Source organism: Protomyctophum parallelum (assembly GCF_964188405.1).
Source record: "Protomyctophum parallelum genome assembly, chromosome: 13".
In the NCBI taxonomy this organism is placed as follows: domain Eukaryota; kingdom Metazoa; phylum Chordata; class Actinopteri; order Myctophiformes; family Myctophidae; genus Protomyctophum; species Protomyctophum parallelum.
Genome location: NC_139708.1, coordinates 41568998 through 41587335, shown reverse-complemented (window position 1 = coordinate 41587335; position 18338 = coordinate 41568998). Strand labels below are relative to the sequence as shown.

At 46.3% G+C, this 18338-nt stretch overlaps 5 protein-coding genes across 5 annotated transcripts; 2 read left to right on the top strand and 3 right to left on the bottom strand.

Annotated features, from left to right (window-relative positions):
• Positions 1-486: 486 nt before the first annotated feature.
• LOC310868829 (histone H2B-like) lies at positions 487-1130 on the bottom strand. Its single transcript, XM_083779298.1, has one exon. The coding sequence runs from the start codon at positions 1111-1113 to the stop codon at positions 739-741; it is 375 nt and encodes a 124-aa protein (XP_083635424.1). The 5' UTR covers positions 1114-1130; the 3' UTR covers positions 487-738.
• A 3448-nt stretch (positions 1131-4578) lies between these two features.
• LOC310868836 (histone H4) lies at positions 4579-4913 on the bottom strand. Its single transcript, XM_083779305.1, has one exon. It carries the CDS (start codon positions 4905-4907, stop codon positions 4596-4598), a length of 312 nt encoding a protein of 103 aa, XP_083635431.1. The 5' UTR covers positions 4908-4913; the 3' UTR covers positions 4579-4595.
• A 1637-nt stretch (positions 4914-6550) lies between these two features.
• On the bottom strand, positions 6551-6934 carry LOC310868826 (histone H2A-like; the record flags this gene model as incomplete). Its single annotated transcript, XM_083779295.1, has 1 exon — positions 6551-6934. The coding sequence occupies one exon, from the start codon at positions 6932-6934 to the stop codon at positions 6551-6553; it is 384 nt and encodes a 127-aa protein (XP_083635421.1).
• Positions 6935-10175: 3241 nt separating this feature from the next.
• Positions 10176-15718, top strand: LOC310868677 (uncharacterized protein; the record flags this gene model as incomplete). Its single annotated transcript, XM_083779133.1, has 5 exons — positions 10176-10225; positions 11818-13007; positions 13495-13655; positions 13936-14021; positions 15322-15718. The coding sequence occupies exons 2-5, from the start codon at positions 12044-12046 to the stop codon at positions 15716-15718; spliced, it is 1608 nt and encodes a 535-aa protein (XP_083635259.1). The 5' UTR covers positions 10176-10225; positions 11818-12043.
• A 1682-nt stretch (positions 15719-17400) lies between these two features.
• Positions 17401-17718, top strand: LOC310868676 (uncharacterized protein; the record flags this gene model as incomplete). The annotated part of the gene is made up of 1 exon (XM_083779132.1): positions 17401-17718. One exon carries the CDS (start codon positions 17401-17403, stop codon positions 17716-17718), a length of 318 nt encoding a protein of 105 aa, XP_083635258.1.
• Between the last annotated feature and the right edge of the window lie 620 nt (positions 17719-18338).

The following is an 18338-nucleotide window of genomic DNA, read 5'->3' as shown; positions in this document are numbered from 1 at the left end:
GGACAATAGATCATGCATGTTTGAGTAACAAAGCTTGAATGTTCTGCATCTCTACAAATATGTAATAAATACAAGTGTGTGCCAAATAACACTACAACTCAAGTAAATCAAGTCACATTAACACTGAAACCCAAATAGATCACATTTCCATAAACTATACAGGGCTTAAAGCCCAAAAAAATCCCAAGACTGAAAAATGTTTTTTACAAATCTGCACTGATGCCATTGAATGACCCCTATGACATCCTCAGGACTGAAATCAGTGCTCAGGACTGAAAACTTTAAGCCCTGAATATATTAGCCCATGCACACACACACAGAAGTTTAAACTGACTGATGAGGCATGAGTTCTAGCTATATGTAGCGCTTAATGTACATTAACTGGAAACGCTGACACCTAAATACTGGTACGATAGAGCACATTGAAACCATGTACTAGCCTATACATTACACTCGCAAGTAAACAGACGAAACAGAAGCCAAGAGGAAATCTCATAACATTTTATATACCGGTATACACACGATTAGGTTATGATTGCTTTGCTCTGGATTAAGAGCACAAATTGCATCACTTATAATCTTAGACATTAGGCTACAGAATTAAAAAGCAACTTTTCCATAATGTTCAAATGCATGGCTGTTTAACACATTTGTAATCATTCATTTGTGGATAAACGCTTTCTTGAAAAGATGGGTGGTCCTTAAAAGGACCGTTGTGTTTAGAGCAGACAGAACAGTTTACTTGGAGCTGGTGTACTTGGTCACAGCCTTGGTGCCTTCAGACACGGCGTGCTTGGCCAGCTCACCGGGGAGCAGCAGGCGGACGGCGGTCTGAATCTCCCTGGATGAGATGGTGGAGCGCTTGTTGTAGTGAGCCAGTTTGGAGGCTTCACCGGCGATGCGCTCAAAGATGTCGTTGACGAAGGAGTTCATGATGCCCATGGCCTTGGAAGAGACACCGGTGTCAGGGTGAACCTGCTTCAGGACCTTGTAAATGTAGATGGCGTAGCTCTCCTTCCTGGACTTTCTGCGCTTCTTGCCGCCCTTTGCTGCGGTCTTGGTGACGGCTTTCTTGGAGCCCTTCTTGGGCGCTGGTTTCGCTACTTCAGGCATTATTCTTTCTCAGTGTGATGAAGAAAATAAGTGTTCTGTTCATGGCGTTGCACCAGTATTTATAGCAAGGCAAAGCAAATGAAGTATGCGACTCCCAGCATATGATTGGCATCTGCTGCCACTGCTCATGTGACCCACAGAGGGAGGTGTCTCACACTGTCTTTGTTTCTGCATAATGTTCTCCCGCCTGCCTGATTTATTGCCCCGCTATAGACTAGTTTAGGGATATTATTATGATAATAAGCATTTTAATTAATAGCGCTCGCCGCTATTTAAAACCAGTTGGAAGACACTTTATATAGTCTACTTACTGCAGTCATAGTGTATTTGCTATACTAACCCAAGATGATATTTCTATGACCCATGTCCCTGACCAGTCTGTACACCTCAAATCAATCAAATGTCATCATGTTCGTGATTCAAGATGGGGTGAGTGGGTCGCTGATTTCAAGTTAAGCACAAACTCTAAGTCATTTTATACAGTCATATATGGATTCCTGGTTTTCACCCAGGCGGCCCGGGTTCGACTCCGAGTCCCGGTATGAGAACTCAATTTATCCCAAACCATAGCCCCAAATTGAATCAATTGATTTGATGGCAAGTGGGTGTGAATTTAATTTGCATTAAGCTTTTACAGTCCAAAACACAACCATTTATAAGCATCGTAGTTCTCTAATTCGACTAGACGATATATTAAATGTTGTGCCAATGGACACTGGTTTCTCTATCTTAATCTTAATTATAAAGTGACAAAGCGTGTTATAACAAGGGCAGGAGCCTATCTCCTGTTTCTGTAGCGTGAGGCAGCTTGATGTACATGTACACCCCCTGGACTTGACGATAGTATGTCGCAGGGACTTACCCCCAATCCAAACCTTGATGCTGAGTGTCAAGCAGGGAGGCACTGGGTCTTTGGTATGACCCGGCCCGGGGATTGAACCCCGACCTCCCAGTCTCAGGGCGGACACTCTAACCACAAGGCCACTGAGCTGGCTTTTGGCAGCATGGCCTACTCCAAATCTGCCATCCACCGGGGACTGGATTTCAGACATGTCTTGGCCGTTTAGGACACGCTATACAGACTTTCAATGGAGGACTATGATACAGTTCATTGTTTCTCAACCTATGTACCGCGGCACTTTACTGTACCGTTTGATCTGTCCAGGTGTGCCACGAAAGTAACACTAGCCCTCCCCCGAAAGCGATAGCTAGGCGTCCTATTGTTGCGTCGTTGTTGTTGTCACACGTCTTATTAGACGTGCGATAACAACATGACGACGGAACAATAGACTCTAACGACCATTGGCCATAGAAATGTTAATCGCCTGGCAACTTTACTGTATAAATGGGGCACAGACATGGCATTCACATTGTACAGCTACTACAAGATGGAACCAGCAGCAAAAAAGAGATGCATCCAGAAGACGCTACATTTCGTTCCCTCCAGAAAGACACCACCAGAACCCGACAGCACAGACAGCGCCGCCGTGTCACCTGCATCTGATGACGGCACAGCAAGCGGTCCCTCGCCGCCGGGGGAAACAACAACGGCGACTACTACCAACGCAATGCCTACAAAAAAAGCCCCTGCCAGACTGTACCGTGACGATGACATGAAGTTTGGCTTCACGTTTACTGGGGATACAACGTACCCGATTCCGCTGTGTATAGTTTGTGGATTCAAGCTTGCAAACAGCGGCATGGTTCCGAGTAAACTGAAGCGTCACCTTGATACCAATCATGATGAACTCGCTACAAAGGACAAACACTTTTTCGTGAGTTTGAAAGAAAAAAAGGAGAAAGACACAACGAAGCAGGCAAGTCTCTTGATACGCAGTACCACTAAGACTTCTGAAAAAGGTCTGGAATTAAGCTACCAAATCGCAGAGATGTTGGCACAGTTAAAAATGCCACATTCATTGGCAGAAACAGTAATAGCCAGATCATTCAAACTCGCGGGGGGTGTGGGCTTGGTGCCACCAGATCTAGCAAAGGAATTAGCAAAGGTGCCGCTCTCAGATAGCACAATTGGCCGACGCATTGAAGAAATGTCTGCAGACATCGAGAGTGTTGTCATACACAAAATTATGGTAAATTTGCACTGCAAGTGGATGAATCAACAGATATAAGTGGACATGCACAGCTGTTGGCAAACGTGAGATTCATTGATTGTGACGCGGATGGTGACTTCATCAGAGATAATTACCTGTTTTGCAAACAACTACCTGGAAATAACAGGAGAGGAAGTTTTCCGGGTGAATATTTGGAGAAATGGAATTTAAGCTGGGAAGACTGTGTCAGTGTGTGCACTGATGGAGCAGCAGCTATGACCGGGCGATACAAGGGATTTGTTAGCCGAGTGAAAGAGATGAATCCTGACATCATGGCTACACACTGTTTTTTACGCAGCGAGGCGCTGGTTGCAAAGACTTTACCAAAAGACCTGAAAAGCAGGCTGTTCGCCACACTGTGCGAGGAAATGGAGGCGGAACATCAAACTCTGCTGTTGCACACCGAGGTTCGATGGCTTTCCAGAGGAAAAGTTTTGTTGCGTGTATATGAACTGAGGGAGGAATTAAAGTGCTTTCTGTCCGCTGAGCAATCCAAATATGCCGAACTGTTTGCAAATGAGTACTGGTGTGCAAGACTAGCATACATGGCGGATATTTTTAAGATTTTTTTTTTGCGGCTTACGCCTTTTATTGATTTTTGAAGGGACAGACAGTAGGCTGACAGGAAACGGGAGAGAGATGGGGGGATGACATGCAGTAAAGGCCGTGTCGGGTCCGGGAGTCGAACCCGCGGCACACTGCGACTGGATTACCAGTCCGGTGCCCAGACCGTTACGCTACGGCCTGGGCCCATGGCGGATATTTTTATCCATCTGAATGAACTGAACAGGAAAATGCAAGGGCGAAATGAGAACATTCTTACAAGCACGGCAAAACTGAACACATTTCGGAACTGTGGGCAAGGGCAAGCTAGAAATGTTTCCTTGCGGCAACGCTGGATACAAAAACAATCGTGAATTGTGTGGGGTCATTTCTGAGCATCTGGAAACTCTCAAGGACAAATTTGCAATGTATTTCCCACCTAAGACTGGGTCCGTGACCCATTGAACGCGGAAAACGTGAACAGCCCAATGCTGTTTACATGTAACTACATTGTAGTTACATGTAAAGAGATTGCATTCAGACGTCTAAATTACCTTCTAAAACTGGGGTGAAAATATTCTAAAATGATTTAGATTAGATGTTGAAACAACCAACGTTAAGGTGCAAATGTAGTCTATAGACATTGAAACGACGTTTATAGACAAAAAATTATTAGAATACAAAAATGCTCAGTGGGTAACCACTGTCAGTCCATGAATCATGGTTCATATGCAAATATTGACTACTTGAATGGAATAAACTCTGTAAAGTGCATGTGGTTGGCTCTTAAAAGAGCCTTTGGGTTGTTTGTAGATCAAGTCAGCGTTATTAACCTCCGAATCCGTACAGAGTGCGTCCCTGTCTCTTCAGAGCATAGACAACATCCATGGCGGTCACGGTCTTTCTCTTGGCGTGCTCGGTGTAGGTGACGGCGTCACGGATCACGTTCTCCAGGAATACCTTGAGGACACCGCGGGTCTCCTCGTAGATCAGACCGGAGATACGCTTCACTCCGCCACGGCGAGCCAGACGGCGGATAGCGGGCTTGGTGATTCCCTGGATGTTATCACGAAGCACCTTGCGATGACGCTTAGCGCCTCCTTTTCCAAGTCCCTTTCCTCCTTTTCCTCGGCCTGACATTTTGAGTTCAGCTGTAGTTGCAGTTAGAAAACTGAGTGAACTGAGAGCTCAGAGCTTTGCCTTTTTATGTGTGTTCTGAGGACGTAAGGGGGGACAGGCAGACTGCTCTGCAGTGCACTGGGCGGTGCCAAAGCTGCAGACCCCCATTCACACAATAGCAGACATGTTCTGCTGTCTTTGTTCTCACCAACGGTCTGAAATCTGCATGGATTAATTAGCACATTGAGCCTTTACTTTAAAGGACAACTTTATTTTTTTTAACCAAGGTTCAAGTTTTAGGTTGTTATTAGAGAAAGTAAAAGATGAGTGTTCTTTTTTTTTTGTATGTGCTGCTTCCTTTCGTTTTAGGGATTTTAGCTGTTTTTGACAGGGGGCGGGGGCATTCGAGCATGGGGCTAAATATGTAATTTTTTACAAAATATTATGGCTAATATTATTTACTATAGTCATATAGACCTCGGGAAATTGCATCTGGCCACAGAAGATCACAGGATCTACTGAATATGAAGGTAGCCTACTGGGGGGAAGCCACATGTCATAGGCTCAATATGTCAGTTTGACACATTGAGTAGATCCTGTGATCTTTTGTGGCCAGATGCAATTTCTTGGGGTCTAGTAGAACTATAGTAAATAATAAAAAATAAATCGCTATAAAATGTCTTCCCGCCCCCCCCCCCTGACAAAAACTGCTAAAATCCCTAAAACGAAAGGAAGCAGCAAATGAAAAATAATTAACTCATCTTCTAATAACCTAAAACATGAACCTTGGTTGAAAAAAACTAAAGTTGTCCTTTAATCATAGGTACTTTCAACCACATATAATGTAATCATGTCAACAGCAGTCCCGGGGATCTCTTTTATTCTATAGTCCTATTGCACATTTCTATTTATGTATGGGTGCTGGTATTCAGACAATAGGCCTGTCCTACGTACTACAAAATGTAGTCATTAGTGCATATGCTTGCTATTAAAACACAACGGTCATATGACCACAACTTGAAAAAAAAGAGGCAAATATTAGCCCATTTAGGACTGAAATGTCATGTTGCTATACCGGTATATACTGTTGTAAATGGCAACAAGAAGAGAACCCCAAATGGGGTTCCCACCCTAAATGGAAATTACAGAGCCTGCCACCTAAACCAGTTTGTCCAGATGAACTTATTCAGACATGTATGTGATATGTGGTAAAATGGATAGAATGTGCCATTACACAAGTAGATTACTAAATTCTTTATTGTATCAAAACCTAATGTCATGCTAAATCCAGTTAGTTTAACACAAAATATTGTAAACCTGTTGAAATGTAAGGTGTCCTATTCTATAATCTCATAACACTTCAATACAGAGCAGTGTAGGGCCGGTTTAGTTCAGTAGTGCCTATGCAATTAAGTATTGCAGCTTAACGTCAACTGTAATGGACCTGCTGTTGCTGGTCAGTTACAGTGGACTGGAGATAACTGCAAGGCTTGAGAACTAGAGGAGTCTTGTAAATATCAGTGTAATTAAATCGTGGTTCTTTAGGCCACAAAACAAACATCTTAATTTAAGGGATGCTTCATTGGAAGTGACTCTTATGTGGAAACAGTGGGTGGCTCTTAAAAGAGCCTTTGTGGAGTTTGTTCAGTCGAAATGAAGCGGATCTATTTCTTGGAGGCTTTCTCGGTCTTCTTGGGCAGCAGAACAGCCTGGATGTTGGGCAGCACACCGCCCTGAGCGATGGTCACTCCACCCAGCAGTTTGTTGAGCTCCTCGTCGTTGCGGACGGCCAGCTGGAGGTGACGGGGAATGATACGAGTCTTCTTGTTGTCACGGGCAGCGTTTCCAGCCAACTCCAGGATCTCAGCGGTCAGATACTCGAGCACCGCAGCGAGATACACTGGAGCTCCGGCGCCAACTCTCTGGCCATAGTTGCCTTTACGCAGGAGCCTGTGGACACGACCCACGGGGAACTGGAGCCCGGCACGGGATGAGCGGGTCTTAGCCTTCGCCCTGGCCTTTCCTCCGGTCTTTCCTCTGCCGCTCATTTTAATGTAGGTTTAGTTAAATCTCAAAAGAATGTGCTGGAAGAGAGGCGCGCTAGACTTTTTATACCTTCAACAAACCTTGCTGTCTATGTGCGGCTGTGCGCCCCACCAATCAAACAAACGGATGAAGAGCGCGGGCTGAGTGTGTATGAGCTCCCCTCCAATCAGACCTAGTGGCTGAACGGCTCCTCCCAAAGAAGGAGGTTCCTGACCAGAGACAGTGCCTCAGAGAGCAGTTTGCGCCCTTGTATCTTAGTTCAGCAGACACAATTTGAAGCTGAACATTCAATTCCTGGGATTTTATTTTTGTATAGGATTAGTTTATTCCAATTTCCATGTAACATGTAACAATAATAATGCATGTAACTGAAATTAAAATTAGCCGACGGTGTGATCAACATACATGCACAAGATTTAAATCACCTCGCCCAACTGCACTTTAATACGAATACAGATTATAATATATACAATTAAAATAAGATAAAGGAGCTATGATTTTAACAAATACTCCCACCTTTGATTAAAAGTCCAGGCAATACCTAGAAATAGAAAACACGCATGAGGATTCATATAAAGATGAACAGTGATTTGCTTGTAGAGTTTGTAACAAAAGCTTTAACCGTGATTATGATCTGAAAACACACATGAGGATTCATACAGGCCAAAAGTCCCTTTCTTGTACAGTTTGTAACAAAAGCTATGAGGGAAACATCATTTGAAGATGCACATGGCAAGCTTGCGCATAGATTGATGCAATGAAAAATGAATAACCTTGCTATCAAGTCTGGGAATTGACATAAACCTATGTGTTTTCTTTGTACAGAATGTGTCTGTTGATCGTCTGTGTCATGGAACGTTCAAGCCTGATGGTCCCTCATTGTATTTGTATGTTTTTTTCCTTCTTCTTCTTCCACCAAATATTGCTATCTGGCTTAACTATGTGCAGTTGGTTTTCGTGAAATGTGGCAGTACGGTAGACTAGAGGGCTATGCCAAACGGTGAATATGTGAAGCCCACAACCATTGACCAAAGGGTGGTGCTATAGCACTCAATTGAAAATGCAAACTTTGAACAAGCATAACTAATAACCTTCAGCAATGAAAGATCAATACAGATATGCATCTCATACTGTTCTGTTTCTTGTCTGTTTGCTTACATTTTTATCACACAAATTGTGTAGCCCATTGTTTCACCCAGTGTCAATACTGTTATCCTGGGTGCAATAGTCCCTCTGCCAACCTGGGGAGAGCAAAGGACTGACCTCATGCTTCCTCCAGTGCATGAGTGTTCAAGCCGCTTATTTTCACTTGACGGAAGAGTTTCCCCAGTTGGACGTAGCTTGTGGATACCAACCAGTTCCTTTCCCCTCCATCAGGTGCCCCGGCTGGTCACGGGGAGGCATAACAGCACTACTGCATGTTTTTTTGTCAGTGTAACTACCCTAGGGTAGCCTGGCACGGGATGACCTTTTACTCAGAGCCTGGTAGTCGATGGTCACTGAGGGGGTGCTTGGTTTTCAGGTGACCGGATTAAGGTTGGTGAGGAATCCGTTAAAACGACCAGATTGAGATTGGTGAGGTGTCTGTTAAAATGACCGGATTAAGGTTGATGAGGGTTCTGTTAAAACAACCGGATTAAGGTTGATGAGGGTTCCATTAAAACTACCGGATTAAGGTTGGTGAGGGGTGCGCTTCGTTAGGTTATGGTTAGGTTAGGGTTTGACGCGGTTGTCGTTCGGACCAATGGTATGTTGGAAAGCATGAAGCCATATAACACCGCCCTACCCTACTAGTAGTAACCAACGGTGTAAAACAAGTATCCCATCAGCGCCCATCGAAACCGAGGCTCTGCGTAAAAGGTATAGTCCCAGCCTGGCACAGCAGCCATGCTAATCTCTAGGGCGGGTGCCGCTGGGAATGGACCCCGGCGGTGGATCCTGTCGGTTCACCGATCTGAGCGCTGTTGCTATGCATTTCAGATACAATTCACTCATGTCACATGAGTGAATTGTCACGTAAATACCCCCCCACAATTAAAAATAGTGTAACATTGTTAATGTAATGCAGTGGTTTTCAATAATTTTCACATCAATAAAGGTCCATCATTTATTTGGCATTTGAGCCACGCAGACCACCATTTGATGACATTTAGATTCTGTTGTCGTGGATAAGATGATATTCTGTCCACAATTATATATGTTGTAGGTCTATTGATATATATATTTTCTTTGTTTTCCTCTTTTTCTTTACCAAGACAACAGGCGAATGCTGAACAGAATAATAATTCTACATTCTGTAGCGTTTATGTTTGACGTCCCTATATAGAACACTGAGGTAGGTAAGTCTTTCAGTCCCTTCATGATGCTCAGTGCCATCATAGGTAGGCCTATAGGTTTGTTTCTCTGCCCACATCCTTGGTTTTTCTACAGGCGTGGTCTTGCAGATCTCCTCTTTATTCCTTTCTTAGCCATTCTCACATGTCCCAGGAATGCATGGGTGGACCTATAAGGAGAAGTTCCCAGCTCCATTTATTTTCTAAGGAATATTTTAATATATAAATATGAACGTTTTTCACCAATTTTACCGAATTTTATTTAATTGTAGCATGTGCACTACGACTATATACAGCACATTAACATTAGGCCTAAACTTAATCTCGGAAGACAGTGATTTAATATTTGGGATTTTATTTTGTACCTATCATTGGTAATGTAATAGCTAATTATGCAAATTGCTCAACATGCAACTTTTAGCAACCAAGCTGGATTGTATCAATGAATTAGGCCTATAGATAACATTTCAATGGGCTTATAACTCTATGGCTTCAACGCTGTCTCGTTTGTGAGCGCCTGTGCGTCTCTATGGCAACAGTCTGGCCTGACGCGAGCCAGTCCTGATTTTGATTAGTCAGCCTGAGCTTGAAATCAGTGTTGCCAAGTCTGCTTATTATAAGCGAACTTATTTTTATAATATTTTGCTGATTTCTGAACACTGAACACTAACTGAACACTAACCAAGTACAAACTTCACAGCGGGACGCTGCTCATGCATAGACTGTGCTCATGTTGTGGAGTGGCTTATTTTGTGCTTGTTTTCTTTCGTGGACCTGGTCGCTTACTTCTGTCGCATAAACCCAAACCTGGCAACACTGACCCAGCAGCTCATTCATCTGCTTTCGATGAGTCAGCCTGAGCTGAGCTGAAACTGCGCCTGCGCGACGCTCTGAGGAGGAGAATAGAATAAATAAACACACACAAATCCAAGAAGTTCCACAACAACGCGTGATAGAAAGGTACAGTTACATTATCGGTTATTAGCAGTTGCTATCAGTTAATATTAGTGTGGTTTTCAACATATCTTTTTCCATATCTAGAACCATTATTTATTCTGCACGGACCACCATATGACATTTAGGCTCGCAGACCCAAAACTAGAATATTTAGTTGTCGTTGAATAAGATTTTGTCCACAATTCCATGATTCTGTATTGAATGATGGTACCATTATATTAGGAGTGATAACCGGCAAACGTTGATCAAAAGTTGTAACAATTATTCTACCTTTTATATTATGTAGACTGCTTGCAAATTAAAATATTATATATATATATATATATATATATATATATATATATATATATATAAGGAAGAAATTTGTCTTGGACCCCAAGGACCCGCTCTGCAGCAACAAAGACAACAAAGGCACATAGTTACCCGTACAACATTAAAAAAACACACACCAACATACCTAGTGCAAAAAAACAAAGAAGAACATCACCTCATCACCTTCGACCCCTACCCTGTCTGCCCTCTGCAAGGACACTGTTTAGGAGTGTGATTGACAGAGGGACAAAGGAATGCTTGTACCTATTGTATTTGCACGCATGGACCTCGTATCTCCTACCTGATGGCATTAGCCGATACTCAGGGTATAGAACATGGGAGGGGTCAAACACAATTTTCTTAACCTGTCCAATGGTGGCCTGCTCAAAGATGACCTGGGGGGTGATCGGAGGTGTAGACTTACCCATGATCTTCCCTGACATTTTGGCTAATCTAAGGATCTCAGATTTGTATTTTACAGTTAGGTTTCCAAACCAACTGGTGATACCATACATTTTAGAATTGACTCTATACTAGCTAATACACCGTGGCATGCCCCCGGGGTGGGGTAATGCAGCCTCTCTTGACTTCACCACTTTTCAAACCATCTTATAATTGGTCCTCACTAATGTTCATGATAAAATACCACAATGTTTGTACTCGATCTATATCTCATTGTTTTTGACCTCCTTACATGATTTCCTGTTTTTGAGGGGCGCCAGCCCCTCCTATAAACAGGTTTAATTTTTGTCTTTAGTTCAATGTTTGTTTTGTAAACGCCATTGACAATGCAGGGAAAATGTACGTCATAATGTGGCACATTAAGTCATATTGTCTCTTTATTGTTAATGGCGTTTAATGTTTCTGTTTGCACCGTTTGTTTTACATCACCATCACCTAATCAACATGAATTAGAATTGAATATATTAGCACCCCTCACTTCACACAGGTTTGATGTTTTTATATAGAAGTGTATATTTGTACGTTTCTAAATGTTCTGATGAATTGAAGATTTTTTAAAAATATATTGTATTATCGCGAGAACGATGGCTTCCATTATCACATTGAAACTTTTCAGCAATGGAAAGCCTGCAATTTCTATTGGCTTGGATTCCCCTTTTGTTGATGACTGGTGGACGGGTTTCTGAAATACCCACAGCCCTCCTAGGAGACACGGACAGAGTAGGAAAATAATGTGGTATTTTATCATGAACATTTGTGGGGAGACAAACACCCGTCTAAAATAAAAAAAAACAAAAAACACATCTTTTCAAATCTCACAGGATTTGGAGCAGAGCAGCAGAAGATTTGGCACCACCGACAGTACCAGAGAGGCCTCACGTTGCCTCTTTGGACCTGCAGCTGGTCCAGGTTGAAGCTATAAGGCCCAGCAACGACATGCAGCAACAGCAGTCAGCGTGATCACGGTCTCCTCCTCGCTATCCAGACGGAGACATCTCGGTACAACCGACGGCGCGCGCTGAGAAGTGTAAGTGTCGCGACGACGTGATGTATCACCACCACAGCCAGCAACAGGGTCCGCCACAGCCACGCTACTACAGCTCCAGCCAACTAGGCCACCAGCAGCAACAAGGGATGATGGAATGGTCAAACAACGCTCCACACCCAAGCCCTTCCTCTGCGGTCACCCAGCGGCCACAGAGCAGCCACTCTGCGATGGGTGACCAGGCCTGGGTGCAAGGCCTCGTCTGTGGCCCAGCCTCCCCTCAGACCAGGGGCTCCATGGGTGACCAGGCCTGGGTCTGTGGCCCAGCCTCCCCTCAGACCAGGGGCTCCCATGGTTGTGGTGGTAGGGGTGCGGATGATAAGCAAGGTTTATACACCCCGGAAAGTGCAGAGAACATCTTGGCCGGCCTGGGGTTATCCAACGAAGATCTCCAGTTTCTGAGCCAGTTTCCCGAAGATCGGTTGAACGCTGAAAGTTTACCCTTCATCATTCGGCTTTTGCAGGCAAATAAATCAAATAAAGGCCGGAACGGAGCGGCCTCCTCCTCTTCATATTATCCGAGTGCTTCTTCGTCTTCAGGCGCCGTCCACAACATACCGCTGTCTCCTGGCCGCTCCTTGCCAAGTACGGGACGTTCACGAACCCCAGAAGTGCCCGCTGGCTTCCACGGCTTTCCGCAGACTGCAGGGAAATGCATCGACTACGGCCACGCTAGTCGAGCCACCGATGAGCCTGCAGCGAAATGCATCGACTACGGCCACGCTAGTCGAGCCACCGATGAGCCTGCAGCGAAATGCATCGACTACGGCCACGCTAGTCGAGCCACCGATAAATATGGCGATAGGGAGAGCATGCCTGAAAGGCGACATGCTCGTCTGCAACACTTCGGACCGAACGAGCGCGCCGCAGAAGACCCGGATCGCTGCAGGTCAGGCTTCGAGGTTCACGAGTCGTCGCATTCTGCAAGAGAACCTCCCCCACGGATCTACGGATCTCGTCATCCAGGTAGGTCTGTCACAATTACACGTTTAAGCTGACAATTCATTGTCACACGAATAAAATAATTGCGATTAACGATTCAATGTGTTTTGGAATGTGTTGGAATGTGTTTTGGAACATGCATTGGATGCATTGGAATGTGTTGGAATGTGTTTTGCATTGGAATGTGTTGGAATGTGTTTTGGAACATGCATTGGATGCATTAATATGAATAGAAATTACATTTATGTTAGGCTTCGTAATAAAAAAAGTGCACAGGGCAGATATGATAAATAACTAAAAAATACCAAGACATTACTGCAATTTTTATAAATGTTTATTTTTTAAATATAACATAGCTGATCTACAAGCTTACAACGCGTCTGCTTTTTTTTTTTTTTGTCTGAACATTTCTCAACATGGACACGATAACGACAATTATGACAAAAGTAATTGCGATTGTCTCAAATAATAATTATTTATCTTGTACAATGGTCGACGACCCTACCTCCAGGCCGAGAGCACGGTGGGGACGGCCCCGAACCCAGCCCTTCGTCCGGGACGTGGGGCGACTCCTCGCCGTCGACACACAGGCGGCGTCCCGTCTTGGAATCACGCGGGACTGCTGAGAGGTCGCCCTGCCCTCCCTCCACGGCGTGTGATCCGTCAGCCCAGGTCAGTGCCAACGTGTGACACCCTCACACCTGCTCCAGTGTTAATTTCGTCGACTAAAACTATGACGAAAAATGTTCGTCGACTTTACCTTTTTTCACTGACAAACTAAATGGAAACTAAATGGAAACTAAGATATTATAATGACTAATAAACTCCCCTCTTCTGTTAAGCCTAGAACTTGGGGTCATGTGATCAATGGCATCACAAAGGTGTTCTCTGCAGGTCAAAGAGTCACAGAAACACTACTTTAGTTTAATATGCTTTCTTTCTTTGTCTCCAGGATTGGATTGAGCATCATGAGCCAATCAGTGAGCATCATGGCCAAAGCGTGAGATACACTGACTCCTGGCATGACCCACGCAACAAGTGAGCCATTTAACCCATTCTGACCTGAGATCAGATTCATACGAGGTTTCCACTGGACACACACTGGTCTGATTAACCCATTCTGACCTGAGATCAGATTCTAAAAATGTCAGTTGATCTTCGATTTTTCAAAAATAGCAGACCTACAAGCTCGTAGCGCGCCACTCGGTGGCGCGCTATGAGCTTGTAGATCTGCTATTTTTCAATAGCTAAAGCATAACACGATGCTAACACCAAAATGGTTTCCCGTTCAGAACACCACGTCTTGCAGAAGCCATACATTGCCCTCTGATCGATCTGTCTGTCTGTCTGTCTGTCTGTCTGTCTGGTCTGGTCTGGTCTGGTCTGGTCTGGTCTGGTCTGGTCTGGTCTGGTCTGGTCTGGTCTGGTCTGGTCTGGTCTGGTCTGGTCTGGTCTGGTCTGGTCTGGTCTGGTCTGGTCTGGTCTGGTCTGGTCTGGTCTGGTCTGGTCTGGTCTGGTCTGGTCTGGTCTGGTCTGGTCTGGTCTGGTCTGGTCTGGTCTGGTCTGGTCTGGTCTGGTCTGGTCTGGTCTGGTCTGGTCTGGTCTGGTCTGGTCTGGTCTGGTCTGGTCTGGTCTGGTCTGGTCTGGTCTGGTCTGGTCTGGTCTGGTCTGGTCTGGTCTGGTCTGGTCTGGTCTGGTCTGGTCTGGTCTGGTCTGGTCTGGTCTGGTCTGGTCTGGTCTGGTCTGGTCTGGTCTGGTCTGGTCTGGTCTGGTCTGGTCTGGTCTGGTCTGGTCTGGTCTGGTCTGGTCTGGTCTGGTCTGGTCTGGTCTGGTCTGGTCTGGTCTGGTCTGGTCTGGTCTGGTCTGGTCTGGTCTGGTCTGGTCTGGTCTGGTCTGGTCTGGTCTGGTCTGGTCTGGTCTGGTCTGGTCTGGTCTGGTCTGGTCTGGTCTGGTCTGGTCTGGTCTGGTCTGGTCTGGTCTGGTCTGGTCTGGTCTGGTCTGGTCTGGTCTGGTCTGGTCTGGTCTGGTCTGGTCTGGTCTGGTCTGGTCTGGTCTGGTCTGGTCTGGTCTGGTCTGGTCTGGTCTGGTCTGGTCTGGTCTGGTCTGGTCTGGTCTGGTCTGGTCTGGTCTGGTCTGGTCTGGTCTGGTCTGGTCTGGTCTGGTCTGGTCTGGTCTGGTCTGGTCTGGTCTGGTCTGGTCTGGTCTGGTCTGGTCTGGTCTGGTCTGGTCTGGTCTGGTCTGGTCTGGTCTGGTCTGGTCTGGTCTGGTCTGGTCTGGTCTGGTCTGGTCTGGTCTGTGTGACAACTAATCATTTTCTGTCATGTTCTAATCATGACAGCTCTCCTGGAGTGGCCACCACCAAGAGGGAAACGTCCCCGGTCCAAGATTGCGGCCAAAAAAATGCCCGTTACGCCCAGGAGCGTCCTGGCTCCACGTCCCACTCCCGTTCCTGGTCTCCAGTGCCCCCTAGTCCCCCGTCTGGCAAACATTCCTGGTCTCCAGCGCCCCCTAGTCCCCCGTCTGGCAAACGTTCCTGGTCTCCAGCGCCCCCTAGTCCTCCGCCTGGCAAACGCAGGAAGGCGGTTGCCTTCTCGTCTCCGTCTGACGGCCACCCAGAGCGGAGCAGAGAACGCTCCCCGGTCCGGGGTCTCGATGACCGCCGCCGCCACACCGCCGCCAAGAAGGAGCGCTCCGACCGGACCCCCCGTCACTCCTACCACCACCAAGGTAAATGACCCCCCGTCACTCCTACCACCACCAAGGTAAATGACCCCCCGTCACTCCTACCACCACCAAGGTAAATGACCCCCCGTCACTCCTACCACCACCAAGGTAAATGACCCCCCGTCACTCCTACCACCACCAAGGTAAATGACCCCCCGTCACTCCTACCACCACCAAGGTAAATGACCCCCCGTCACTCCTGTCACCACCAAGGTAAATGACCCCCCGTCACTCCTACCACCACCAAGGTAAATGACCCCCCGTCACTCCTACCACCACCAAGGTAAATGACCCCCCGTCACTCCTACCACCACCAAGGTAAATGACCCCCCGTCACTCCTACCACCACCAAGGTAAATGACCCCCCGTCACTCCTACCACCACCAAGGTAAATGACCCCCCGTCACTCCTACCACCACCAAGGTAAATGACCCCCCGTCACTCCTACCACCACCAAGGTAAATGACCCCCTGTCACTCCTACCACCACCAAGGTAAATGACCCCCCCGTCACTCCTGTCACCACCAAGGTAAATGACCCCCCGTCACTCCTGTCACCACCAAGGTAAATGACCCCCCGTCACTCCTACCATCACCAAGGTAAATGACCCCCCGTCACTCCTACCACCACCAAGGTAAATGACCCCCTGTCACTCCTACCACCACCAAGGTAAATGACCCCCCGTCACTCCTGTCACCACCAAGGTAAATGACCCCCCCGTCACTCCTACCACCACCAAGGTAAATGACCCCCCGTCACTCCTACCACCACCAAGGTAAATGACCCCCCGTCACTCCTACCACCACCAAGGTAAATGACCCCCCGTCACTCCTGTCACCACCAAGGTAAATGACCCCCCCATCACTCCTGTCACCACCAAGGTAAATGACCCCCCCATCACTCCTGTCACCACCAAGGTAAATGACCCCCCCATCACTCCTGTCACCACCAAGGTAAATGACCCCCCCATCACTCCTGTCACCACCAAGGTAAATGACCCCCCCATCACTCCTGTCACCACCAAGGTAAATTACCTGAGGATCATTTAGACTAGAAGTGAGACACAAATCTAGCTTTTTTTCCTTTTTTTTTCCATTACACCGCAACTGGAGTGTTATGAGGGCGTACAAAAAAGTTTATTGATTAAAATATAATAAAAGAAAGGAATTGTATTCAGTAATTCCATGAATTCCGTGTTTAACCCATTTTGGGCGGGAACCCCTTTTGGTGATTTAAGCATTATGTTATGCTGCGGTGCGACAGCTTGGCTGACAACACTGCAGAGCTCAAGAACCTGGATAGATAGGAATCTGTGGAGGGCAGTGATCCAGGAATACCGAGTTGGTGTTGGCTAGACCTCACTCTCGCAGCAACTAACTACTAACTAATGCTTTAGCTATTGCAAAATAGAAGATTACACACCGCAGTGTGTACAAAAAAAAGTCCATTTATGGGCATTCCCAGACATGGTGTTTCAGTGAGTGCTTCTCGCTTTTTAGTCCGAGGTCACTTATCGCCCTCTTATACTGGTAACCCTTTCATGCCCGTATATGGAGATCCCTGATGTCACTGATATAAGACTGATGTCACAGGCCGGCCTCCGTGTTCCATGGCAACGTTTAACCGCACTACAAGTACTCTGACAGCCAGTACCGCAAATCACTCGACGTCGATCGTTTATAAGAGAGTAACCATGGTGAGATTCTTGAGTCCCGGCATCAGGAACTTCGTCAGCACACAGCTGCAGAGAAGGGAGATGGGCGATCTGGGCTCGGGCGCGGGGAAGGGCGGAGGAGGCGGCGGCTCCATCAGAGACGCGGGCGGGGCCTTCGGGAAGAGACAGGCGGCCCAGGAGGAGATGTACTTCAAGCGCAAGGAGCAGGAGAAGCTGGCCGCGCTGCGGACGCACCACCATGAGGAGATCGCCCAACACAAGGCGGAGATCGAACGTCTGCAGCGCGAGATCGAGCGCCACGAGGGGAAGATCAAGAAACTGAAGCATGATGACTGAGACCAATAAAAAACACACGTGACAAGGGAGGGCACAACGCATAAAGGCCGAACCACACCCATGGGTCGAGACGCAACAACGGTTTTAGTGTTCGTCCCAGCGGTGTGGTAATAAGTGACCAGATGTGACTGAGAGCCTGCCATCGCGCAAATTCCATCTTTTCACCAGAGGAGAAAAACGGAACAACCAATATTATATATCAATTTGAAGCTATGATTCCCTGCTTTCATATGACATGAAAAAAACGGAAATTAAAAAAAAAAGATCCAGGGAGGAAAAAAAGAGTCTGGGGCCGAGTTCACTTAAATTTGGCATACAGTAACGCAAACGTCACTGTCTCTGCTGATTTATGATCGTCTGCACCTTTGTTAATGATTGATGCACACACACACACACACACACACACACACACTCCTCTCTCTGTCGCTCTAATTAATTAGTCTTATGTAGTGCAGCTGTGTCTAGTTTTGGCGGATCCTGCCTATGCCATAGAAAGCATAGGTGTCTTCTAAATCGTAAAAGTTTTCTGAAAAAGTTATGTTTCCATGTCAGTGGTGCTCAACCTTTTTCATGTAAAGGACCCCCAGAATTATATGTATTTGGCTGCGGACCCCCATCTG